Genomic DNA, 24,865 nt, shown 5'->3' with positions numbered 1-24,865 from the left:
GAAATTGCTACGATCAAAATACAAGAAAATTTAGCTCTCATAACCTTCATGAGCCAAGACATCTCATCCATTTTGGCAATGACAAGCACTCAAATGCTGTGAGTGAACTAAATCTTGCAAGGTTCACGTCACAATGAGCATCCACCCAAGTGTGCTCAGACAAGTGTGAGCCTGAGCTCATGCAGACATCGAAATGTGTGAAGAAAAAACATCAGTTTTTGCCACATTCTGTTCCCTAGCAAAAATTCTTATACAAAAACTAATAGCCTATGAGGTTATTGACACTAATATAGTCTGTTATGTCTGTTAGTGTATTAGTCTCATAGGTCTATTGGTGTATTAGTCTGATAGGTCTATTGGTGTATTATTCTAATACGTCTATCAGCATATTAGTCTAATAGGCCTATTGGTGTGAAAGAAAATGTTGGAATGCACCAGATACAGAAAAAGCAGGCATAATTGTTAGAAGCATTTATTAGCACAGCATGTATTTTTACAGGTTCCTCATTCGAGATTTTCGTCAGGTCAGCAATCTTGATTGCCAGAGCTTTCAACTCCACCACTTCGACCAGAGAACGTCCTTTTTAGGAAGAGGTTTAAAAAACCTGGACAGAAACATACACACATATAGAAACATTTAAAAGCAGGGGTGCTAGTTCTACCACTAAATGTTTAAGCTGGCAGTATTAGCTTCTAAGTGGGAATAATATGGCCCCGCAACTTCCAAACTAATTTTAGGACGAAGTGTGACATGCTTAGCTCGACTTGTTTATCATAATGAAAAATGACGTGATCTCACATGACAGAAGAAAGCAAATAAAATGAATGTAAGATGTTCTGTATGTTACATTGAAACAGTAGGCAGATATGGAACAACTCTAGGCAGAAATCTTGCACAGCATCAGGCACGTCATTGCTGCTATGCGCACAACAGCCGGCCCAGTGACGCTGTACTGAGGTACATCCATCGTTGGGATAAAAAAAAAAAAGAAAACAACTTTATACTATACTATAGAACCATAAATAAACATAATAATTACCTCCACATAGTGGAATCGACACCGGGGAAACGCATCACATCGATGCATGCTGATAGATCCACAAGGCTGCGAAGCACAGGGGTAAAGGCACCAGAAAGTAGCCTTCCATTGGTTTGAAGTCGCACAGCATCCAGAGATGAAACTGTCCAAGTATACTACTGCACAAATAAATTGCGCAGGCGCCAACACATCGGGTTCCTTAAAAACGCATCGTTCATTCACTAAAAATCGTGCACGCCTTGCCTTGACATGGCCACAGTACACTGCAACATGGCATCCACCAATGCATACTTGCTGTGCGCAACTACGGCTGACTACAGTTGCAGTTTTACGTTCTTCCCGCCCGCCATGTTCCCTTCTCTGCGATACTGCTCTTTGACGTCAATAAATATTACGGCTTTTTATATGCGGTATTAAGTTATCAATTTAGGTTATCAAGTTTAAAATTACTTTATGCCCACTTCAACAGAAGATGCGGGACTAACAAAATTTCAGTGGCAAATAAATATGGCTGGTGAAATTGCATCATCATCGTTCGTAAACTCACCGGGCACCGCGACTCTGCCTTGTAGATTATGGCTGTTTGTTCGTTGTTTCTTTTTTTTTTGTGGCGAAGTTTTTGTTGTGCTCTAAACACTAGCTGTTTCCCCAACAACTCATCACGATGAGGCTGAACAGAGGCCTAGTTATGAGACGTCGCCAGTGAAGAAAAATTGGCAAGACCATGTAGGCGTGCGTCGCTTTCGTGCCGCTGAAACATAGAGGCCATTTTCACTAGCTTAGTGCAATGAAACTAATACAAACGTGCGAATGCAGTGTGCTGCACATTTTGTACAGCAGAATTCTTAATGGTTCAGTGATTAATTAGAGACCTCTCTATGCAAACGGTCCCCAATACAGCATAATTTTTCATAAACGTGGCAAACATTAACATTTCATTTTTCATTAAACATTTCATTAAACATTTTTCATTAAACAAGTGGCAAACAGGAGCAACGGAATTCAGCAGTGAATGTTGCATAACAGACGAGCAACAATTTGTATAAGGTCAATAGGACGTATTAGTCTAGAGAAACTAATAGACATGCAACGCTGTTTGTATAAGACTAATAGGTCTAATGCAGGGGGCGTATTGGTCTTATAGGTCAATCAGTACAACTATATATTGGTATAACACAAAACTTATACAACTAATACAAAACTGTATTAGACTATTACAAACTTCTGTTAGAATTTTCGCTAGGGTTTATGCGAATGAAATGCTGTGTATCTGAAATGACACACATTCTCATTCTAATCTGTTGCAAGTTTACCACTTACAGGGTGTCTACCAACTGGGAAAACCGGGAATTCTCAGGGATTTGGAGTAGTCTGGAAATACTTAGGGAAAACTCAGGGAATTTGGCAATGTCAATTTGGTAGACACCCTGACTTAGTTTAGAAACTGTAAGGACTCTATTGAACTTTGCATGTGGGGACAGCTACAAATGAATGAAGCCGAATAATAAATGAGAACAAATGCAATAAATCAGATAAAACACAACAAACCAGAAAGAACAATATGCTGTGTGAAAATGGGCAGTTGTAAACACGTAGGCAATAACTGAATACAATGTTTGTACACCACAAAGTGTTGGGAACAAGCTTCACAGAAAGCTACGCGAAAGGTTGCTGGTCACTCTAGCTACCCCTAGGTAAACATTTTATAGTGATAGGTAATCACAATATTGGTGCCGTGGTGCCAGGTATAATCAACACGAGCAATGCTGTTTGAACAAAATGGATGTGGTAGTGCTTGAAAGCACATTTGTTTTTGGCCAGGACTATAGAAAAAAATTTGGCACATTTTTAGTTCGACCACATAAAGGGCACTTCACCCCTTCAGTCACGAATCACGATTGACTGACAATAAATGTGTGAAATTACATAATTTTATGCCAAGGTGCTGAAGAGTCCAAAGAAAGCAAGTTAACGTGATAGAATGACTGTGCATTTTATATAGGGACCCATCATAATTGCATAGTAACTAGATATTCATTTATTGTACAGTCACTCATGCTATGTTTCTTCATTAAAAATGTTGGATCACCCACTCGAATTACATGCGCAGGATAATTATTGAGTGTGAGCATTACAAGGAAAAAAAAAAAGTCAATTGCTACTGAGACACCCCACTCCAAACATCCTATCAAACACAGCAGTGCCTTTACCAAAGCAGTCGTCTCAAGCATACCTCTTGCTCATAACTGAAATGGATGTACTTTGGGAAAGCATAATGTTCAATTTACTCAAACCTTAATGTTCATTGTCTATTCATTGCAACCACTGCACAGGAATGGCAAAAATAAGTTGCGTCCATAACTGTGTATGCTGTGGCTGAATGGGTATGACTTGGGAAGACGAGAAATATGATTACACCACAGCAGGAAGTTTGAAAGAGTAACATGCAGTAAAACTTTATTGCTGTTGCAAGACTGAACAGCCTGAGGTACCGTAGAGGAAGCCCTGGCTTCTTCCAGACAGACAGTACAGGTCAGGACAATGTCCAGGTCATACAATTCGGTATGCTGCTTAAGCATAGGAACACAAAATTTAGAATTTTTCAGCCATTTAGCTAGAATTCCCATGATTATGATTTGCCACATTCAAAACTGAATTTCATTCACACAAGATCTTTGTTGTAAAGTGCACCAAAATATCGTCCAACGAAATTGGCATTGTGATATCCTGCACCGAAAAGGGCAGCGTCAGCCAACGAAGCCGCTCCTGCTACATGGTTATTCTCAGCTCTGTCATTACATGAGTCAGTTTGGAAAATGTTGCGTATTGCACTTTCGAGTGCAATGCACCTTTAATTATTCACATTCTAAGGCATCTTTGTATTTGCCGAGAATGCAGAAGTTAGGAAGACTTGGCTTGGCTTATATGTTCGCGAACTGCAGCACAGAGGCAAATGTTTCGAAATATTATTCTTGATTGAAAGCTTGTGCTTGCTTGCTTTGTCTTTCACGCAGCACCTGTTAACCGATATAAACCCTACTGCAGGTAAGAAGACTTTCATAGACCATGCCAATCGCGCAGGTGACATACGGCCTAACATGCTTCTTCCCACATAAGGACAGCTTGTGCCGTATTGAAATGCATTTGCTTAAGCTAACCAGCTTCCATGGTGCTGAGAATGCAATGGAAACTTTGTGCCTGTTAGCCACTTTCTTGAGGTTGTGAGCAACTTTATGCACATAGGAGATAACCAGTGGCCTTTTATTTGCTGACAGCTTCACGGGCTAAAGTAAAGATGCCTTAGCATGAGAGTTAGTGGAGGTATATTATATCAGAAAGAAACAAGATATGCATCGAATATCAATTCTTAGCTCGATTCTTAGAAAAGGCATGTATTTTTTTGTTTCCAATTCAAAGTCTTTGATATCAGGTCCGTTATTGGTCACAAATTGTAGGACGGATTACTGGAGTGACTGATATCTCAAAAACTGAAGCTGATAATACTAGATCACAAGCATAATTTTTTTACAAGCAAAAGCTAGCCCCCCTCTCCCAATTAAATGACAGAGATACCATTCTAAATGGAGGCTACATTTTAGTGTGACTAATGTTTACCTTGTTTTTTACAGTGAAATAACAGTGTTTCCAGACTTGCATACGCTGCTATGTACAGCGACGTGCGCAGGTCCATGACACTGCAAGTCTGCAGGGCAGTCTTGCTATATACGTTCTGCCAGTTGGAGGGAGGAGGTTGGTTGAAGTTGAGGCGATGAAGATACTCATGTTTCTGCTGCCCTAATCATGAGCTAAACAGTGGCAATGCTGCACCCTGTGTTCCTGCACAGCGCGGGTCACTCAGATCTGTATGCGACCTTTGATTTCCGTTTCTTTTGAACTGCCACTGCAAGCACCTGACCCATTAGGGTCTGCCTCACTTACAACATCTGAACATATCGCATGGGCTGGGCATTTCTTCACGTGGTAGTGCCTCCGGCACAAGCTCCCAGAGGCAGCTGCTTCTGATGTCTTAGTGCAGTTCATGTTTTCAATTAGTGACACACCTACTCAGCTAGTCAGAGAAAATTGTTCATAGCTTTTAATATGACTGCGTGTCGTAGAGATGTTTGCTTGGGGGGAAGAGAAAACATCCTCTCTGGATTATTGCCTGGGCGTATAAAGAAAGGCACGTGCTGCAGATTCTGCAGTGCTGTTGGGCGAGTGTCACGTCTGACTAAAACAGTCCAGATAGCATTGTGGCGATTCCCTGGGAGCTCGCGTTGGATATACTGAATTTGAAAGGAGTCCGTTTGACACCAACCAAAACATTGCTTAAATTATGCTACGTTTCAAAGCCGGGTACGTTCCTCCTCAAATGGCCCCCCACCAGGTTCGGACATTTTTAACAAACAAGCGTAGCACATGCATGACACACTGACAGTCGTCAGCAAAGTATAACGGCATTTCCAGCCATGAAAGCCGCTGAAATTTCAGAACAAATGCCGTGCTCCTTCACTCTTGAGGCAGTGTGCTCCCAGCCAGAGTCATGGTCACATGCACACATTCCTCTTCACAGTGTGGGTTTCGTCATTAACCATGACTAATCATCGAATGCGGAAGGCGCAATGCTAAGAAAGGAGGCAGGGCTTACATTGGCTTACCTCGGCTCCGGTATTGGAGGAGGCTGGGAAGGAATACTGCTTGGGAACGGTACTAGAGGGAGAGGGTGTCTCTGTTGGCAGGGACAATGGCCTCCTGGCAAAACAGGACAGTAAATTTCATTTTTTTTAAATTAACCGATTTTTTATTTGAGTTTTTTTGGTTTTCATTGAGACACTTCTTACATGGTGCTTCACAGCTTCCAGTTGATGACCGAAATTTGCAGTGGGGCCTGATGGGGGGTTCCTTAAAGGGTGAGGTTTCGTAGAGCCAGCAGTGCTCCTTTTAAACTTTGCTTTCGGCCCCTCTTCAACCAGTCTGTGAAGCCGCGATGCCCTTCAGTGTATAACGGGGGAAAGTTTTCCAATGACCTGTTGACATTCTTCTGTGTTTGTTGCATGTGCCAAGACTCCAAAAAGAGGCGCCTTCCATGATTTTGGAGTGCAGCTCTTAGGTGCCCATTCCTGCGGCGAGCGTTGGCGTCCTACCTCGTAACCGAGCTAACAAGCACAGTGAAAGACGCGAGCGAGTGCATAGTGCAGCGGGGGATGAAAAAAGGGGCAAGAGTGAGGAGCAAAGTGGAGGAGGAGGGTACGACGAAAGTGTGAGAAAAAAAGCATAGTGCCGCGCCCGAGGGGCTTTGCGGCGTTGATGGCTACGAGAAGGCGCCAGAGTAGCGCATGTTGTCTGTATGGAAACAAAAAAGTGCCACGTGGGCGGATATTGTCTGCGGTGGCTGCTGTGAATTGTGCGCATGCGTCATCCACGCGATTCCTCTCGCAATCTCCTGATTAGTGAGGCAGTCGCACTACACTTGCTGCATTTGCAATGTGCCGCACAACACAGATTGTCTGTGCCAGCAAACATACCGTGAAATGAAAACATGTATAGAGCTGCGCTCAAATTTCACTTAAGGTAGTATCATAATCGTCGGTGCATTTTTCTCCACTTCTGAGATGACAGTAGCACCGAAGCCAATTCTGTGGTAGTCTGTTTCAGAATGCTCGGTAACCGTGCTGCATATTCAATTGAAGTTGTGGAGGTGATTAGCATGGTGATAAATGTATTCTGGAAGATTTTTCGTCCAATTGATGTATGAGCATTCACAGTTAGAACAGGGGATCATGTAAACAGTTGCCTGTACCTCGTGCTTAGACATTTGATTGTGGAAGAAAGTTATCAAGTGTGGGAAAAGGGTTGTGTAAGACATTGACTCCCTCCTACAGCAGAATGCGTCTTGGTGTCTTGGTTCCGCCTTTCACGTAGGGTATGCAGACCCGGTGGTGCCGTTGGGGAAGACTGACATTGGGGTCGTATGCTTTTCATGTTCCGACACTGGATGTGGCGGATGAAGTGCTCACTGTTCCTGGTGAGCTCATCGATCTTGGTTCTTTTTGAAATACTGATGGTCAAGGGCAGAATCTTTCACACCTTTCAATTAAAGTTGTTACTGCAGAGGCTTTGTTGTAGGGGTTGAAATCAAGGTGTCTTTCAGTGCTGGGCGGCTTTCTATAAACGGAGAAGTCCACTTCTGAAGGATTTCTTTTTACAACTTTGTCCAGGATGTGCAATTTTCTGGACGTGTCCGATCATTCGTACAGCTTCTCGGCACCACCACGTGCCCCATAGAGCCAATGCATAAGAACACATGAAATTTCAGTCGCAAGAACGCTTTGCTGTCCGATTTTCTGGACTTTTTGTCCTGACTGCAGGTCCGAAATGGCAATAATTGATGCCACCACCACTGCCATTTTATCTGGCTGCTTTGAACCGGCGCTCTCGCACACAAATCCACTAGTAGCCGTAGCCACTACTGCGGCAATGCTAGGCCTTGCTACTTCGACGTTCACTACTGTTACCGATTTGCTGCAGTTAGCAATGGCAATCACTCAGCCTTTTTAATGCTCGCCAATAACTTGTAAGCTTGGAAAGCACAACGTGCTGACTTATGCCTGTTTCCGAAATAAGCTTCGCTTCAGCACAGCAGTATCAGGCGGTGAAGCATACGCAAAGTATTGCAGTGAAGCCTAAGAAGTGTGGTAAGGGGCAATTGCCACAGAACCCAGTATGTATTCCTTAATTGCACACGCCTGCACCCACCATCTCCGGTCCAAGTACGAGCACTGATATGCCTAATAAGTGTACTGACAGGCCTTCAGAGCTTTTCCGGATGTGCCTATGGCGATTTGAGCTCTTAAGGGCAGTAAAAGACATGCATTCATTTATTCGAAGTGCCCGATGTTTTTAATGTTTTCGCGGTCCCTAGAGAATCTGAAAAAACGGACGTTGACAATGCTACGGGCCAAGAGGATGCTTCAACTGGTCCGGCATGTGAATGCACAGTGGAAGGAGGACGAGAACAGAAAGGACCGACGTAGTGAGGAATGGACGGGAAAGGAAGCGTGCCGCTGCTTCTTTGAAGGAGCTTGAGCTCAAAAAACAGGGTTGGCTGACGCCGAGATGTAGGTGTCCTTCATCCAAACCAAAATAAACTCTTGAAAGCAGTGGAAGGCAACACTGAGACATTGTGCGCGGGCTGAGAGTATGTCAGGACAGTTGTAGACTTGTAGACTTTGTAGCTGTGGGGAGAAAATCCCACTTGTGATAAGTTCGGGCCTCGTACCAATGAGCTTGCTATCAGTTCATAGAAATAGTTCATATTTGAAAATATTTGCTTCTGTATGCATCTCCTTTTTACTCGTATTTGAGAATGCTCGAGTTGATTTGAATGGGTTTACCACTTTTTCTGAAGCTGTTTGATTTGCTGTGCATTTTACTAACCCCTTCCTCCTGTTTTTTTTTTCGAATAAAATAAACACTACTCCTTACTCTTCAAACTGGATTAAGTTGTTTTTAAAAAATTTTTAACATACTCACTAGAGAGTGACAGCATTGGGTGACATTGTGTCAGCCTGCCTTGACATAAAACAAAGGTCCATGTCGCTCGGGGAATTTGGAAATGTCAACTTGGTAGGCACCCTGCTCTTGCTCGTGCCCTCCTTCCTCCCTGTGTGCATGCACGCTGTGCAGTTGTCCAATCATATGGCCACATTGGGGCACTGACGCAGGCAGTGTTGCTGACATTTCTTCAAGCACGCCGTTAAACTGAGTCAAAGAAGTTGCTAAATTTTTGCTTAATTTTGCTCCAATGTTACTAACATAGTCACTATAGAGTATAAATCTCATGCAAGTGACCTTGCACGTGATGGTGACAAGTGATGCGATGGAGATGGCTGTCGCGCTCACTGGTCGCCTACAAGTTGTACCCCACGCGAGTGACATCTTCACGGTGTTAATGATATGAGGGCCGCAAATGGGCATTGAAACTGGCATGGCACATGCTTCATTAATTTTGCTTGGTGTGTTTTACTGTAAAGAGCAGCATAGAATATTTCTGAAGGTCTTGCGGTAGGTTCTTATCCTTACATGTATCAATTTACTAATTTGCTTGTTCCGTGCAACAATCGGTAGTACTTGACAGGTGCATATCTAATTCCAGCTTCATGCTTTTGGTTCGCGCTTTTGGCTAGTCACTCATAGCACTTCCGAGCGATGGACGACAAATTCTAGATTTCCAGGACCGAGCAATTTGAGCAACAAGGACGAGCAACAAGCCGTTCATCGCTTGTCGCCGTCGCGCACAAAATTTCTCTTATGGGGTTTCGGCTTGAAAACTGTCGAATGAATTTTATATGTAGGTATTTCTGAAACATTTTGGAACATTTCGATGGATGCGTAACACATACACCGAAATATATCCACCCAAGTGAGGAATAGAGTGAGCTTAACACCATGGTGTACATGGGGTTTACTTTACTAATGTATTTAAAAAACAATGCAAGGTCAGAGCTACAATTCTGCATTTACCTTCAGATTTTAAAATTACTCATACCAATTCAGCACAGTTCAAAAGAACACTGGTCACCTGATCATCTTTTTACAAAGGTGCACTAACATGTTAACCTGACCATTACTAACTTCTAATGGTCACCATCATCATCAGCCGATTTATGTCCACTGCAGGACGAAGCAGTTCTCCCTTTGATCTCCAGTTACCCCTGTCTTGCGCCAACCGATTCCAACTAGCACCCGCAAATTTCCTAATTTAGTCACACCATCTAGTCTTCTGCCATCTTCCACTGCGCTTCCCTTCTCTTGGTACCCATTCTGTCGTTCTGTCACCCTAATGGTCCAGCGGTTATCTAATCTGCGCATTACATGACCTGCCCAACAACATATTTTTTCTTTTAATGTTGATTAGAATATTGTCTATACCCGTTTGCTCTCTGATCCGAACTGCTGTCTTACTGTCTCTTAAAGTTACTCCTAGCATTCTTCGTTCCATCGCTCTTTACGCGGTCCTCAACTTGTTCTCAAGCTTCTTTGTCAGTCTCCAAGTCTCTGCACCGTATGTCATCACCAGTAAAATGCCCTGATCGTATGCTTTCCTTTTAACGGTAAGCTCCTTTACAACGTCTGCCGTATGTGATCAAATCCATTTTTATTCTTCTGTGAATTTCCTTCTCATGGTCAGGGTTCCCTGTGATTAGTTGACCTAGATAAACGTACTCCTCCATATACCCTAGAGGCTGAACTCTTGTTCCCTTGCCAGGTTATTTATCATTATCTTTGTCTTCTGCATATTAATCTTCAGCCCCACTCTTACACTCTCCCTGTTAAGGCCCTCAATCATTTGTTGCATCTCGTCCGCAGTGTTGCTGAGTAAAACGATGTCATTGGTAAACCAAACATTGCTGAGGTATTCGCCGTCGATCCTTACTCCTAAATCTTCCCAATTTAATAGCTTGAATACTTCTTCCAAGCACGCAGTGAATAGCATTGGAGAGATTGTGTCTCCTAATCTGACCCCTTTCTTCATAGGTATCTTCCTACTTTTCTTGTGTAGAATTAAGGGGGCTGTGGAATCTCTGTAGATATTTTCCAGGGTATTTATGTAAGTGGTCTGTACTCCTTGATTGCGCAATGTCTCTATGACTGCTGGTATCTCTACTGAATCAAATGCTTTTTCGTAATCTATGAAAGCCATATAGAGAGGCTTATTGTACTCTGTGGATTTCTCAATAACCTGATTAATAACATGGATGTGATCCATTCGAGAGTAACCTTTCCTGAAGCCAGCCTGCTCCCTTGGTTGACTAAAGTCCAGTGTTGCCCTTATTTTATTGGAGATTATTTTGGTAAATATTTTATATAATACTGTGGGAGTAAGCTAATGGGCCTATAATTTTCAGGGTTCATGCGGGTCCTTGAAACCTTTGAAAACCCTTGAATTTGAAAATATTGTTTTCAAGGCCTTGAAAGACCTGGTATTTTCGCAGATCCTTGAAAATCCTTTAATTTCCTAAAATTTCGATTTTAATAAACTTCCAGTGATTGTATTTGATAAAATTGCAACCCACCTGAATTTTTGTCGCAATTTTGCTAAAAATAGGGTGTAAGTTTCGTACAAAGTCAAGTAAGCACGTGTCTAGCGGACGCTCGTGAACATCTGGCCACAATGACCCTGGCTTGTCCACCGTTTCCTCTCACCCATTTCCTATGTTACTTTCCAGTTGAGTAGAGAAATGGCCACCATGGTGTGTGCGGTTGTGCAGTCGAATTGACATTTTGTGCGTGTTTAGCGCTTGCATGTGCGGTTGTATCGTCACGTTTTGTGCATGTGTAATGCTTATGCATGCGTGCGCGGTTCCATCGTGACATTTTGTGTGCTCGTAGGGCTCATATGTTTATGTGCGGTTGTATCGCGAGATTTAGTGCACGTGTAGTGCTTGGGTGTGCGTGTACGGCGGTATCGTGACACTTTGTGCATCTGCAGCGTAGTGTGTGCCAGTAAACGTGCATGCCAACAATGCCTGGAAAATACAAATTTCAGTGATTGTGGCTGAACGACAACTACCGAGAGTGACTTGCGCCGAACATGTCAAATCCGCACAAGGTAAAATGTAAAGTTTGCCTAAGTGTTTCTACATCACTGCCATGGGGGAGTCAGCACTAAAAAGCCACCTAAAAAGTGCAAAGCATAGAGAGTGCATGCAAACCGCCGGGAGTAGCTGCATGATAAGGAACTTCCTGATGATATCTGAATATCAAGTGAATGAACCACAGCCAGCGCCATTGCAGTCATCAAACTTGATGGATGTGTGCAAGAAGCATGAACTTGTGATGTACGCAGAAATTCTGTGGACATTGAACATCGCACTATTCATATCATTCGTCATCACAGGTGAATGAATTGTTTAAGAGGATTTTCCAGACAGTGAGGTGGCACAATCTTTCACATGCGGAGAGCCGAAGTGCTTGTATATCACGTGCCATGGTTTGAGGCCATTCTTCCTTTCCTCTCTGCGGCAGGAGGCAGAAAACAGCGACTACTATGTTGTCTTGTTTGATGAGTCTCTGAATGAGAATTGCCAGCAAAAGCAAATGGACATTCATCTAAGGTACTGGGATGCATCACAGTCGGTTACCGTACGCTACTTCACATCTGTGTTTATGGGCCATGCCAGGGCTGAAGACCTGCAAGAAAACCTACTTGATGCCTTAGAACCACTTCCGTTGCATAAAATAGTGCAACTATCAATGGACGGACCCAATGTGAATTTCAAGGCATTCAAAGGCCTGCAGGAGCACCTACAGAAGAACTATCAGTTGAGGTGCTTAGACTTGGGCAGCTGTAGCTTGCACACTGTGCATAATGCCTAGAAGGTAGGCCTTACAGCAAGCAAATGGAGCTTGGACGTTTTGCTCTCAAGTATGAATAGGTTGTTTCTTGATGCACCTGCCCGAAGAGAAGACTTTGTAGCTTGTCACCAGACAAACTCTGTTTCCTCTCAAATTCTGTGCACATTGGTGGATTGAGAACGTCCTGGTGATAAAGCGGGTTCTGCTTCTCTGGCCTGACGTCAAAAGAGTATGTGGAAGTGGCAAGAAGCAAGGAAGTGAACCTTCCCAAGCGTGCTTCTTTTCAGAATGTTTGTTACTTTTGCTGTGACCCATTAGTGGTAGGAAAGCTCAAGTTTGCACTTGCTATTGCAATGACCCTCCAGCCATTTTTGACACTTTCAGGCAGATAAGCCAGCTATGTTCTTTTTGGCGAAGGACCTTGAGAATATTGTTACGAATGATGTTTATATACAGGGTGAAACGAGGTCCGAGATGGAAGCCACAGGCTAGGCCCAGCCGGCGCAGAGTACCCCGAGATCACACGCACGCACTCTACTTCTTCTTTCTCTGCCTCAGTTGTGCAGTGCTGCGACAATATTGTCAGCAAACTGCTAACAAAGTTTCTCAAGTTCTCTGTTCGTCAGTGGGATTTACTGGCCTCCTGAAGATTGACTTAGAAAATTTGAACAACCGTGTGCCACTCGAGAAGATAGATGTTGGTCACACAGCCGAGCAGCTTCTTAAAAGCCACAAAGTAAGTGTGAAAGCTGCATTTGCATTTTGCATGCAATGCAAGCAGATCCTAGAGAAGAGCCCCCTGCAATATCCTATTAGGCCTCTCTTCACTAGACACCAGGCAGATGTCATCGAAGCCAGACGAGTGTCTGGAAGGCTTAAAGGGACACTAAAGTGAAAAATGATTTCTTCTGCATCAGTAAATTACCGTTCTACAACACCGAAAACACCACTCTTACAACGATAAGACGTTTGGTAAGCCAGAAAAAGTGCAAGAACGAAATACGGGTGGCGACGGCTACTTAAGTTCCCGCACCTGGGGGCTGTGACGTCTTGGATTTCGATGGCATCTTCTAGGGCCTACTAATTATATATACTAATAATATACTAATTATATACTACTAATTATATATATAAATTATATATAATTATATATATATATATATATATATATAATTATATATATACTAATTATATATATATAATAATTATATATATATATTATTATTATATATATTATAATTATCTGTACCGCTATATTATAGCGGTACAGATTGACTACATTGTGTTCTAAAGGAACCAAATATTACACATGGCAAGTTTCGGGAACCTTTATTCAGCCAACGCGGCCCAAATGCGAAAACATACTTTGGAATCCCTGATGTCACACTGACGTACCGGCGCTGAGGTTTTGGCGCGAAATTCGAATACTGATACTTGGACCTTCATTTTCTCATCTAATAAACTATTTTTGTTAAATGACTATCTGCAGGGTTCTCAAACAATGCTTCATTAGTCTAAACTGATTTATTATTTCGCTTTAGTGTCCCTTTAAAGAAAGTTCTGGATGCACTCATTTCAGCAGAGAATCCATGAGCATTGAAGCGATACTGCGCTTGCACAGTTCATTAAGCTGGTACAGGAGCGCAAACATGAGTTGCAGCTATTTGAAAGGAGCTCGTATACACTTAACTAGTACTTCTATGAACTTTTAAAGGTTGGCTCAGCATATGCTGAGCTTTGGAGGGTTGTAAAACTGGTGCTTACACTTAGTCATGGCCAAGCAAGTGTAGAGAGAGAATTCCGCATGAATCGCCAGGTTTCAGTAGAGAAGAACATGCAAGAAGTGTCTCACATTTCACAGTGCATTATCTGTGATGCTGTACAGTAGCAGGTGGCATTTTCAATGTGCCCATCACAAAGGAATTGAGAGCATCTGTGGCTTCTGCGAGGAACCAATACCGTGCCTTTTTGGAAACACGGAAAAAGCAGGAGCGTGAAGATGCAAAACAGAGGAAGAAACACTGCATTGATGAAGAGATTGAAACTCTCATAAGGAAGAAAAAGAAACTGGAAGCCACTGTTGCAGAATCGACAGCTTCAGCAGATTCACATGCAAAAAAAGCGTAGGCAACCAGGGACCTGACTTGCATCATGAAGTCAAACAGCCTAAGGAAGACTACCAAGAGCAAGCAGCAGGAGATCTTGGACATTGATGTAAAAGTTCAGGAGAAGCAAAATAAAGCCATCTAAGGACTGAGTGAGTGTTTGCTTGGTTGATCTTCTTTAGTGAGTAAATGTTTGCATCTTCTAACACACTGAAAGTGGTCATCCGTGTAGCTCTTAACAAACAATGACGAGAAGTGGTCGAAAAAGGAAATATCGCTGGAGCCATCGTTCTGTCTGAAGACAAGTTTCCTTGTTAAAACGTTGGCTCCAGCAACAATTCTCCTTTTCAGTGAATTCTCATCATTTCAAGCCTCTGTCTATCCTTGAACATCTGTCTTATTTGGATTTCTGACTGGGAATGTGGTCCTTGAAAATCCACACACAGGGCCTTGAAAGTCCTTGAAAACCCTTAAATTTTTGTCATATACACCAGCATGAACCCTGAATTTTTCATTTCTTTAACGTTGCCCTTTTTGTGGATTAGTATAATGTTTGCATTCTTCCAGTTTTCTGGGACCCATGCAGTCCATAGGCACTTCGTATAGAGAGCTGCCAGTTTTCCTAGCATTATGTCTCCTCCATCATCGAATAAATTAACTGTTATTCCATCCTCTCCTGCTGCTTTTCCCCGTTTCATGCCTTGCAAGGCCTTTCCGACCTCATCTCTAGTTATAGGAAGAGTTTCTGTGTACTGTTCTTTATTGTTTCGAATAGAGGGCTCCCGAGTCCTCTGGGTACTGTAAAGGTGATAAAAGAATTCTTCCACTGCTTTTATTATACCTTCGAGATTGCTGATGATATTACCCTGCTTATTTTCAGTGCATATATCTTGGTTTGTCCTATGTCAAGTTTCATTCGCGGTGATTTCCGGCTGCGTCCATTTTTAACGGCTTCTTCAGTCTTTCTCACGTTATAATTTCTTCACTTATTTTTGTTTTGTTGATCAGTTTTGACAGTTCCGCGAATTCTATCTTCTCTCTTGAGTTGGACACTTTCATTCTTTGTCATTGCTTTTTTAGGTCCTTTGTTACTTGGGAGAGCTTGCCTACTGGTTGCTTTGGTGCCTTGCATCCCACTTCAATTGCGTCTTCCAAAGCCAGCCTCATTAAGGTTTCATTCATTACCTGTATGTCATCATCATCATCTCTCTGTTCAGAGGCTGCATATTTGTTTGCACGTACCAGCCTAAATTTGTCTGCTTTTACCCTTACTGCCTCAAGTTGACCTGTTCTTTTTTGACCAATTTTACTCGTTCCCTGTTCAAATTGAGGTGAATCCTAGCCCTCACTAACCTATGATCACTACTCTTTACCCTACCTATCACTTCTGCATCCTGCATTATGCTGGGACCGGCAGAAAGTATGAAATCAATTTCGTTTCTTGTTTTTCCCATTAGGGCTTTCCCAGGTCCACTTTCTGTTGCTACGCTTCTTGAAAAAGGTGTTCATTATTCGAAGCTTATTCCTTTCTGCAAATTATACCAGCATCTCTCCTCTAGCGTTCCTAGCATTGACGCCATAGTTGCCAATTGCTTGTTCCCCAGCTTGCGTTTTCCCCACTTTTGCATTGAAGTCGCCCATTACATAGTATATTAAGTTTGCACTTTTCTCACCGCTAATTCAGCATCTTCATCAAACTGATCTACTTCCTCATCGTCGTGACTGGATGTTGGAGCGTAGGCTTGTACTACCTTTAATCTATACCTCTTATTGAGTTTGATTACGACTACTGCTACCCTCTCGTTAATGCTGTAGAATTCGTCAGCATTGCCCGCTAACGTCCTTATAGATTAGGAATCCTAGCCAGTATTGCTTCTTATCTGGGAGACCTCTATAGCAGAGGACATGACCGTTATTCAGCAATGTGTAAACCTCACCAGTTCTTCTAATCTCATTAAGGCCGATAATATCCCAAACAATGACTGATAGTTCTTCGAAGAGTCCTGCTTGCTAGCCTCACTCGAGAGGGTTCGGGTATTAAACGTTGCAAGGGTCAGTTTCCGTTGGCTGCCTGTCCGGACCCAGAGATTCTTAGCACCCTCTCCTGCGTTGCAAGTCTGACCGCTGCCGTGGTCAGGTGCTCCACAGCCGCTGGGGACTGAGGGCCATTGGTTTATTGAGGAGATCATTAGTGAGCTTGCGGCCGAATACTGCACCAGGGAGGCCAATTCCTGTTCTGGTGAGGGAGTGTCTTTGTTCAAGATTAGTGGGCCTTTCTAATTTGGTTGTACCTGGTTTAGTATAGCCCCACTTGCTCTCGGCATCTTTCACCCGTGTCAGGCGTCACTCCAAGCCTGCAGATGTAGTGCACTGGAGAACTTAAAAAAAAAAAAAGGGGGAGGGAGGATTTTAACTTCCGACTACCGTAACTGAGCATTCGGCATAGCTCAGTAAGATAATGCCGCAGGCAGCAAGGCTACCTTGTCGCCGATAAGGATAGCCCAGAGGGTCCTATATGCCTAAGAGATCCGCTAATTTTTCCGCCCTTTGCGGGTTTTGCTGATCGGCATAGGTTGCACGACATAGTGTCAATTCTCGGTTGCCCTAACCCCTTGTTTCCCGCATCTTACGCGTGCACGCGGTCTTGAGCGCACCTAGGTACACAATATATTTTCGCTGAATTTGAATAGCGCTTAACATTACAAAAATAAAAAAAGGGAAAAATAAAAAATAAAAAATACACAAAAAATAAAAAAGGGAAAAATAAAAATAAAAAAGGAAAAGTTTTTCAGCGCTTACCGAGAGGCCGCTCATCGCGTATGATCCGCTCGTCGCGTCTGCTTGTTCCTTGTCGTCTGGAAATTCGTGTTCTCGGGTAGCTATTCAGAATGGTCAGTCCCACCACAGTCTCCATATCGCGCTGAGATTCACACAAAGCAGGCACCCTTGACGGCTCCCAGTGGTGTCTTCATCCTTTCTACAGCATTGGACAGTTATACTAGAGCTAGTGAGAAGGAGGAAATGGGGGGCAGGGGGAGGTAACTGACCTCGTAGTTTTTCTGGGAACGCAGCGAACCTAAGCGTTCCCAGGTTGGTAGGGAGTTGAGAGTTGTATGCCTCATTTAACCTACAGTGGTGCCTTCTACGATCAGTCAGGCATGGTTTGAACATTTTGCGCTTGTAAGAAATTGACGGCTGTGCTACCGCCACGGTTGTAATACAATTATTGGGAATAAGAACTAGAATAAGCAAGAAAGAATAACTACAGATGTAGATGAAAGGGATGGAGGCATATACGATCGTTCTGATGTGCTGAAAATCTGTGGGGTAACTTTACAGCTAGGTGTCGTTGCTGCTTGCATTCCCTTATTCTTTGCGTGAATACTGTAAACAAAAAACCTTCCCGTCATTTTCTCTGTACCTTCTCTGCGGAAATTTCGCAACCTCAAGGAAAGCCTGTTTTGGCAGTGCGCCTCGTAAGTTGCTGTGGAGAAGTTATTGAACATAAGTTCTACATTTGTAGTGTTATCGAGTGTGTAGTGCCAACATCTATTCGCGTATTAGGTTCCCCAAATACGTTTCCAAGATCTGTATCAGCTAGCTGCTATGTATTGTGGGCTTATAAAGAGGGAAGTGTAATGGTAGTAATGGTAATTAGAGTAATGGGAGTAATGGTAATGTTGATGGCACGCCGCCACCCATAGCAGTGCTGCAACAACATTGAAATCAGTTGCTAGGTTGGTTCTTTTATATACGGAAGGGCAGGGATGTCACTCCCCACTTCGCAAGCTGTCGTCGGTGAGGCAGCTTGCGCAACCGCAATCTTCAGTGGGAAAAGTATGCGTGGAGCACTACATGCTTTGCATTGTTCGCAGGAGCACCTTATAAGTTTGGATGCTTGTTTTGTGCTTGTTCTTTATTGAAACAAATGCTGTTCAGTGTGTTGTATGAGTTATTCCAAAAATATGTATGCACTTCTCGCTTCACTCTGCCGAGTGCTTGAAGCCTGCTTCACCCGTTCTGAGTCGGCCTGATATTGTACGACCTCCTGAATCGGCCTACATTTCTTGCCCGTGCATGCGGACATGAAAAATGCAAACCAGTGAGAGGCTAAAAGGTTCGCTGTAAAATTATGCTCCTCTCAAGCCAGGGCTTTCCCTCAGAAGTCGTATACATTCTGTGAAGATATTGCTATGTCATGCCTGCTCAAGTATAAAGTCGTGCAGTGATACATGTGTCATTTACTTCTATTGAACTAACCATTTTTGCCGCTTGTTCTGGTGTTCTCTGTGGCGACTGTGGGGATGCTTGCCTCAATATAAAGCTTACGTGCAGCGTCAGCATAGTCTATAGTATGTAGTCATTAGAGAGGTTAGAATAGAGTCCCTAAGCGTTTGGCACCTCAAAGAAATAGTGTAGAAGCCACTGTGCATGTGTGAAATGCAAACTATGTTTGGGTTTTACGTCGGGCATGCTGTTTCACTGATTTAGTGGGAGCCCCAAAAGCTGCCCCAAAAGATATGCGTAAACAAACATGGCGACACCCATCGAAGCGACGGCTCTAACCTAGCACCAAACTGGGCTCGATTCGTCGTAATGCGTGAAGTTCGCAAGCTAGGAGAAGTGACAGCAGTTATTGCTTTCTTCCAACTAGTGTGTGTTATGAAGATTGATAGATTAGACGCCGCTGATTCCACATTCGATTGCGGATTTCATGGCTCGTAGGCCTAACATGGCTTTGGTTGACTGGGGAAGGCACGTAAAGTTGCTTACTCAAAACTGAGCGCAATTAATTGTTTGCTGCTAATAGAATAACCTCTAACTTGTAAATACACGCTAAAGCACGAAAGTCAAAATCACTTTTTTTTAAATCATAAAGTGGTATCTGTTTTAATATTTATTACAGCTTTTCTTTGACGCTGTAGTAGTGCTGTAAACGCAAGACGCTATATGAAAATGCAAAACCCTATTCTAAAACTCTTCGCTCCTGTGTGCTCCAACGCTAACACCCGCAAAGCTCTTTGGGGCCCCGAACTATTGGGGCCCCTATTCTAAGGCTCTATGTTGAAGTTCAGTCCCTGCGTGGATTTGAAATGTAAGAAAAATGTCGTAGCATTGATTGCTATAGCAAATTAGTAGACAGCTGTACGAAGTAAGGATAGTAATTTTAACGGCCGTATAAACTTCTAAACATTCACTTACTAATTAAATCAAGCATGGTGCCATGCATGCACAAGCAAACCATGCACACTCGCTATCTAAATGCTGGAAGGAGAAAGCACAGCAGCTGCAGCGAGTGAATCAGCCTTTGTGCTCCCTATCGCTTCAGCACGAACTCAATGGTGGGAACAGTGATGCAATAAGAGGTTGTTGTTCAAAATGTGCGATCAGATTGTGTTCAGTTTCGCCTCAAGTGATTGGGTTAATCGCGTGAGGCGGAACTGAACACAACCTGAATGCGCATTTTGAACGCTCTCAATTGTGTGAGGTGGAACTGAACACAAACTGAACCGGCATTTCAAACAACAATCCTGATCGCGTGAGGCGAAACTGAACGCAAACTGAACGTCCGTTTCGAACAACGATCTTAATTGCGTGAGGTGGAAATGAACCCAAACTGAACGTGCATTATGAACAACGATCTGAATCAGGCGAGGCGGAACTGAATGCTGACTAAATGCGCATTTCGAACAACAATCTGAATCGTGTGAGGCAGAACTGAATGCAAACTGAGTGTGCATTTTGAACCACGCTCTCGGTCATGTGAGGCGGTACTGAACACAAACTGAATGCGCGTTTCGAACAACGATCTCCGATCGTGCCCCAGAGTGCACACGAAGCTATTAGCCGTAGGTACACCTAGACTCTGTACTCTTTGCAGATCACTTTCAAGATAGGGCCCAAGCAGCTGCGCGTGGCCGTGCCGTACGCAGTGGCTGCCGGAGTAGGACGCTCCCCTTCCCCCCAGTGTCTTGCGTGCGACATAAGACGGTGCACTTTTTAGACTGGTCATTCCTTTGTGACACGCTGGAATGAGCAACTTCAAGAAGTGCTTCTGCATAGTACAGGCTAACAATTATGATGACATAAAGCCAACAGACAATGAAGCCAAGGAAAGCTCTGGAAAAATTAACTGGGGTCTAAATTGGAATGTAAAAAATAATGAAGAAAAGGGAAATGAAAGTGGGGACGAAAAGATAGCTTGTTGCTAGCGGGAGCTGAACCCACAACCTCCGCATTACGCGTGTGTTGCACTACCAATTGTGCTACAGCAACAACTGTCAATTCTTTCACTAACTTGTCTATTTATGTCTTTATTAGATCTAGCCAGCGCCACTCAGAGCCAAGGTGGGTGGATGTGGAGCATCCTTTTTTGCCTGATGGCATCATGTAACACATGATCTTAGGAGAGCACATATCAAGTTCTTTTAATCTTTTTTGTCTTCTATCTTTTTATCGTTTTAACAGGTTATCTCTTCATCCACTTTAATTTCCCGTTTCTTCATTATTTTGTACATTGCAGTTTAGACCACGGTTAATTTTTCCAATATTTTCTTGGCTTCATTGTCGGTTGGTTTTGTGTGGTCATGATTAACAAAATTAAGCGCCTGAGTTCCCCTTCTTCTCTCATTTATTTTTTGCGAGAGTCTCGATTCTGGCAGCCTTGATGTCATTAGGTAGCATGTGAAGGTTTATTAGCCACTTGCCTGCTCTCCTAAGATCACATGTTACGTGCCACCATTGAGAAAAAAAAAGGGTGTTCCACATCCACCCACCTTGGCTTTGAGTGGCACTGGCTAACACTCCTAGGGCTAGATCAAGTACAAACATAAGTACCCAAATTAGTGGACGGGTTGATAGCCATTGCCGTAGCACAATTGGCAGTGCAGTGCACGCGTAATGCGGCAGTTATAGGTTCGGCTACCACTGGCGACACATTATCTTTTTGTCCACTTTCATTTCTCTTCATTATTTTCTACATTCCAATTTATCCAACATTAATTTTGCTGATGCTTTCCTTGGCTTCATTGTCTGTTGGCTTTGTGTGGTCATGATTAACAAAATTGAGCACCTTAGTTGCACTTCTCATGTTAACAATTAGTACTTTATTATAAATTAAATGCTGTTACAAGAGTGCCAAGTTGGAAACTGTACAAGTCACGTTTGGAGGGGAACAAACCTGCCTTAATATCCAAAAGACTGCAAATTGAACTTCTTTGCATAGCGTGCACAGATGAGAGACAAAAGAAAGAATGACTCACAGCGCAGTGTGTAAAAGATCATGCATCACCGACTTTCCCAAGCCTCCAACCTAGCAACCTAATTGAAATTTGCACTCATAATCCCAGTTAAAAGTTATAAACATAGCATAGCTGACATAAAAAAAAAACTGCGCTTAATTTTTCATATCATGTGGACAGTATGACTTTGGGCATTTGGCTCATTTGATGTGGCTCAAGTTATGGGTGAGAGTTCTGGAAAACTGTACAGAACTTGTCTCAGTATCTGGGATATAGTTAAGCATGAAATGCTAAGGTGTATGCTTGGGGACACTTGGCACTTGTAAAATACAATAAAAAAAGTTTAGCTGGAAACGTTGTATAATACTGTATAACAGTTGTGGGGATACGCGACCCTCGCGCCTCCCCTGATGTTTTTCCCGCATAGCGCGTCTCCCGTAGTGCGGCTTCGCCGCACACGCGGCGGTCCGAGTGGTACAGGCGCAGTCCGAGAGATGGCGCTAGTGTTGCGCGGCTGCAACACTAGCGATCTCTCGGATCAAAGGAGGCGTTCAATGATCAAAGGAGGCGCTGATCAATGGTTGTGTTCGTCTGGCGGATTTTGTGGCGGAAGGACGTGCGTTTCGGAGCTCCGTGGCGACGACGAAATCATAAGTTTTTGTGCATGCTTTGAGCTTGCTTCTGTTTTTATTAGCTGTTTTTTGTATTTAAATAGTAATTGGGCGTGCGGACGCTCCTGTGTCGAGGCTTTAGCGACTTCGTTCGTGGCTAGGTGGTCTTTTTTTCTTCTTTTGTTTTGCATGGAGCGGGGGCGCAAATTTTGAATTCGTGGTAAGCGTGGTAAACGTGCCGGCTTTGTCTGGATCTGGCGGTTTCCCTCGTTGGGCCTGGGTGCTAGGCGGGACCTGTTTGATAGGCCTATGTAACTATCTCAGCTAGCTCTTCGAAGTGATTTGGCGGACGTGCTCGTTGAGCCTGAGGAAGTAGGCCTAGCGATGAAACCAAACAAAGGGAAGGCCGCGGGGGATGCGGAGCAAGTGCAGTGCGACGAGTGCCTGCGCTGGTGCTCCCTCGACGAGACCAGTTTCCAGAGCTTAGCAGACGCGGAAGAGTCTAGCTTTACGTGCAGGCTGTGCGAAAAGGTCAGGGAAGCAGTCCAAAAACTGGAAGGAAATTGGACAGCCAAGTTCGAGGAGCTGAAAGCAGACCTGAAGGAGGAGCGGGAGAGGCGGTTAGCTTTGCAGGCGAAAGTCGCCGAGTTGGTCAAGGTGGAAGCGGTGCAGGCCGCGCAATTAGTAAGAACCGTGGCCGAGCTTGGAGAAGAGAAGGAAAGGAGAGCAGAACTGCATAGGCGTCTCGATGCGCTTGAGACGCGCGCAGCGGAGAATGATGGGTCGGGACACCAAGCCGGAGGCAAAAGCACAGAAAGTAGGGTAGACTCTACATGCGAAGTCGGGGGCAGGGTGGCAGGGCAAGCGGTAGTCAGCTCGCCGCCGGTGAATCGGCGTAGTTATAGCGAAGCAGCGCAACACGCCCCGCGGGAGGCGACGCTGCAGCCACAGGAAGCCGGGAAGCAGGGAGAGGTAGGAGAGAGTGAAAGGGTGATCATCGCTGGCGACTCAAACATGGCTGGGTGCTCAAAAGCAATTGTGGAGAGGGTGAAAGGCGACAAAAGAGTGGCGGTAGGGACATTTCCAGGGCAGACACTGGGTTCTGTCATGGAGCGAGCAAAAGAAAAGCTCACGGAAAATGCCCACGTGCGCAACCTTGTCGTAGTAGCAGGTGGGCTAAATGACGTCCTGAACAGGAAAGGGCCAGGACTAGCCCAGCGCTTGGCGAAGGGGGTGGACGACTTGCGCGAGCTATCCCCTCAGGTGCAGATCGTGGTGTGCACGGTGCCGGAGGTGCCTGTGCGTGACAGTCACGTACAAAGAGCCGTAATGGCTGCCAATGAGGCAATATGGAAAATGAGCCGAGAGAAAGGCTTCGAGGTTGTCGAAGTAAACAGGGAAGTGAGAAGTTGTGGTGGTTTTAAACGAGATGGGATCCACTTCAATTACAGGCTAGCACGAGAAGTGGGCTGGCGACTTGGGGGTCGCGCTGTTGCTTTTTTAGGGGGCCCGCGGGCGCTCGGGAGGTCAGAGTAGGTAGTAATAAAGAAGGTCCCCTAGGGGAACAGCAGAAGAGCATCGCCGTCGATAAGAGGAAAAGGAGGAAAGCAAGAACAAGAGCTCGCCATGCAATAGGCTACATAAACATGCAGGGCGGCAGAAGAAAGGAAAAGTGGGCAGAGATTGAGGAGCAGTTACATAGAGAACAAATAGGGGTATATGCGGTTACAGAAACGCACCTTAGAGACTCAGAAGAGCCGCCACTTATTGAGAATTATGTATGGGAAGGGTGCAACAGAACTAAGTCGGAAAGAAAGGGAGGGGGAGTCGGAATGCTCATCCATCAGGGAGCCAAATGGAAAAGAGTAAATTCACAATGTCAAGAGCATCTTTGGTTATCAGGTACAATGAGTGGGAAAGAAACTTGGCTTGGAGTTACGTATTTGTGGACCGGAATAAATTGCACAGAGAAGAATAAAGAATTAGTAGAATGCATAAGCGCTGATATTAGGGGTTTCGGGAATGGTGCTGAGATAGTCCTATTAGGTGACATGAATGCCCACATAGAGGATTTAGACGGCTATACCGACAATAATGGGAAGTTAATGCTAGACCTTTGCGAGCAACATAACCTCGTGATCGTGAATACAGGGCCTAAGTGTGAAGGACAGATCACGTGGGAAGTGGGAAACCGGCAATCGACCATTGATTACTGTCTGATGACAGAAGGAATTCAGGATAAGTTGAGAGAAATGGTCATCGATGAGGAAGGGTTTAGCAGCATAGGGAGTGACCATAAACGCATCATTTTGAAAATGGGATATGTAGTTGGGAAAGAGAGCAACGAAAGCAAAATGGCCAGCCCAAATTTGAACGCTGAACAAATAGCAAATATAGTCACTAGAGTGGAGGAAGAAATTGGCAAGTCGCCAAGTAAGGGGTGGGAATATGGTGAGCTTCTAAGTGTAGTAACGACAGAAATACGGAAAGAGAAACAACACGTTCATTGG

At 44.0% G+C, this 24,865-nt stretch overlaps 1 protein-coding gene across 4 annotated transcripts in view; it reads left to right on the top strand.

Annotated features, from left to right (window-relative positions):
- The window catches only part of LOC135909338 (ubiquitin carboxyl-terminal hydrolase 11-like), a 227,289-nt gene that overhangs the window by 6,982 nt on the left and 195,442 nt on the right, over positions 1-24,865 (top strand). The window contains exon 1 of one of the 4 annotated variants that reach the window (XM_065441277.1): positions 6,951-7,065. The exons of the other annotated variants lie outside the window; for them this stretch is intronic. Coding sequence (XP_065297349.1) covers positions 6,966-7,065 — 100 coding nt within the window. The 5' untranslated portion in view covers positions 6,951-6,965. Of the gene's footprint in view, positions 1-6,950; positions 7,066-24,865 lie in introns of those variants that run through there. 4 annotated transcript variants of the gene reach the window in all.

Source organism: Dermacentor albipictus, chromosome 1, assembly GCF_038994185.2.
Source record: "Dermacentor albipictus isolate Rhodes 1998 colony chromosome 1, USDA_Dalb.pri_finalv2, whole genome shotgun sequence".
NCBI lineage: Eukaryota > Metazoa > Arthropoda > Arachnida > Ixodida > Ixodidae > Dermacentor > Dermacentor albipictus.
The sequence above is the reverse complement of the archived record's forward strand: the minus strand, read 5'-3'. Positions and strand labels throughout refer to the sequence as shown.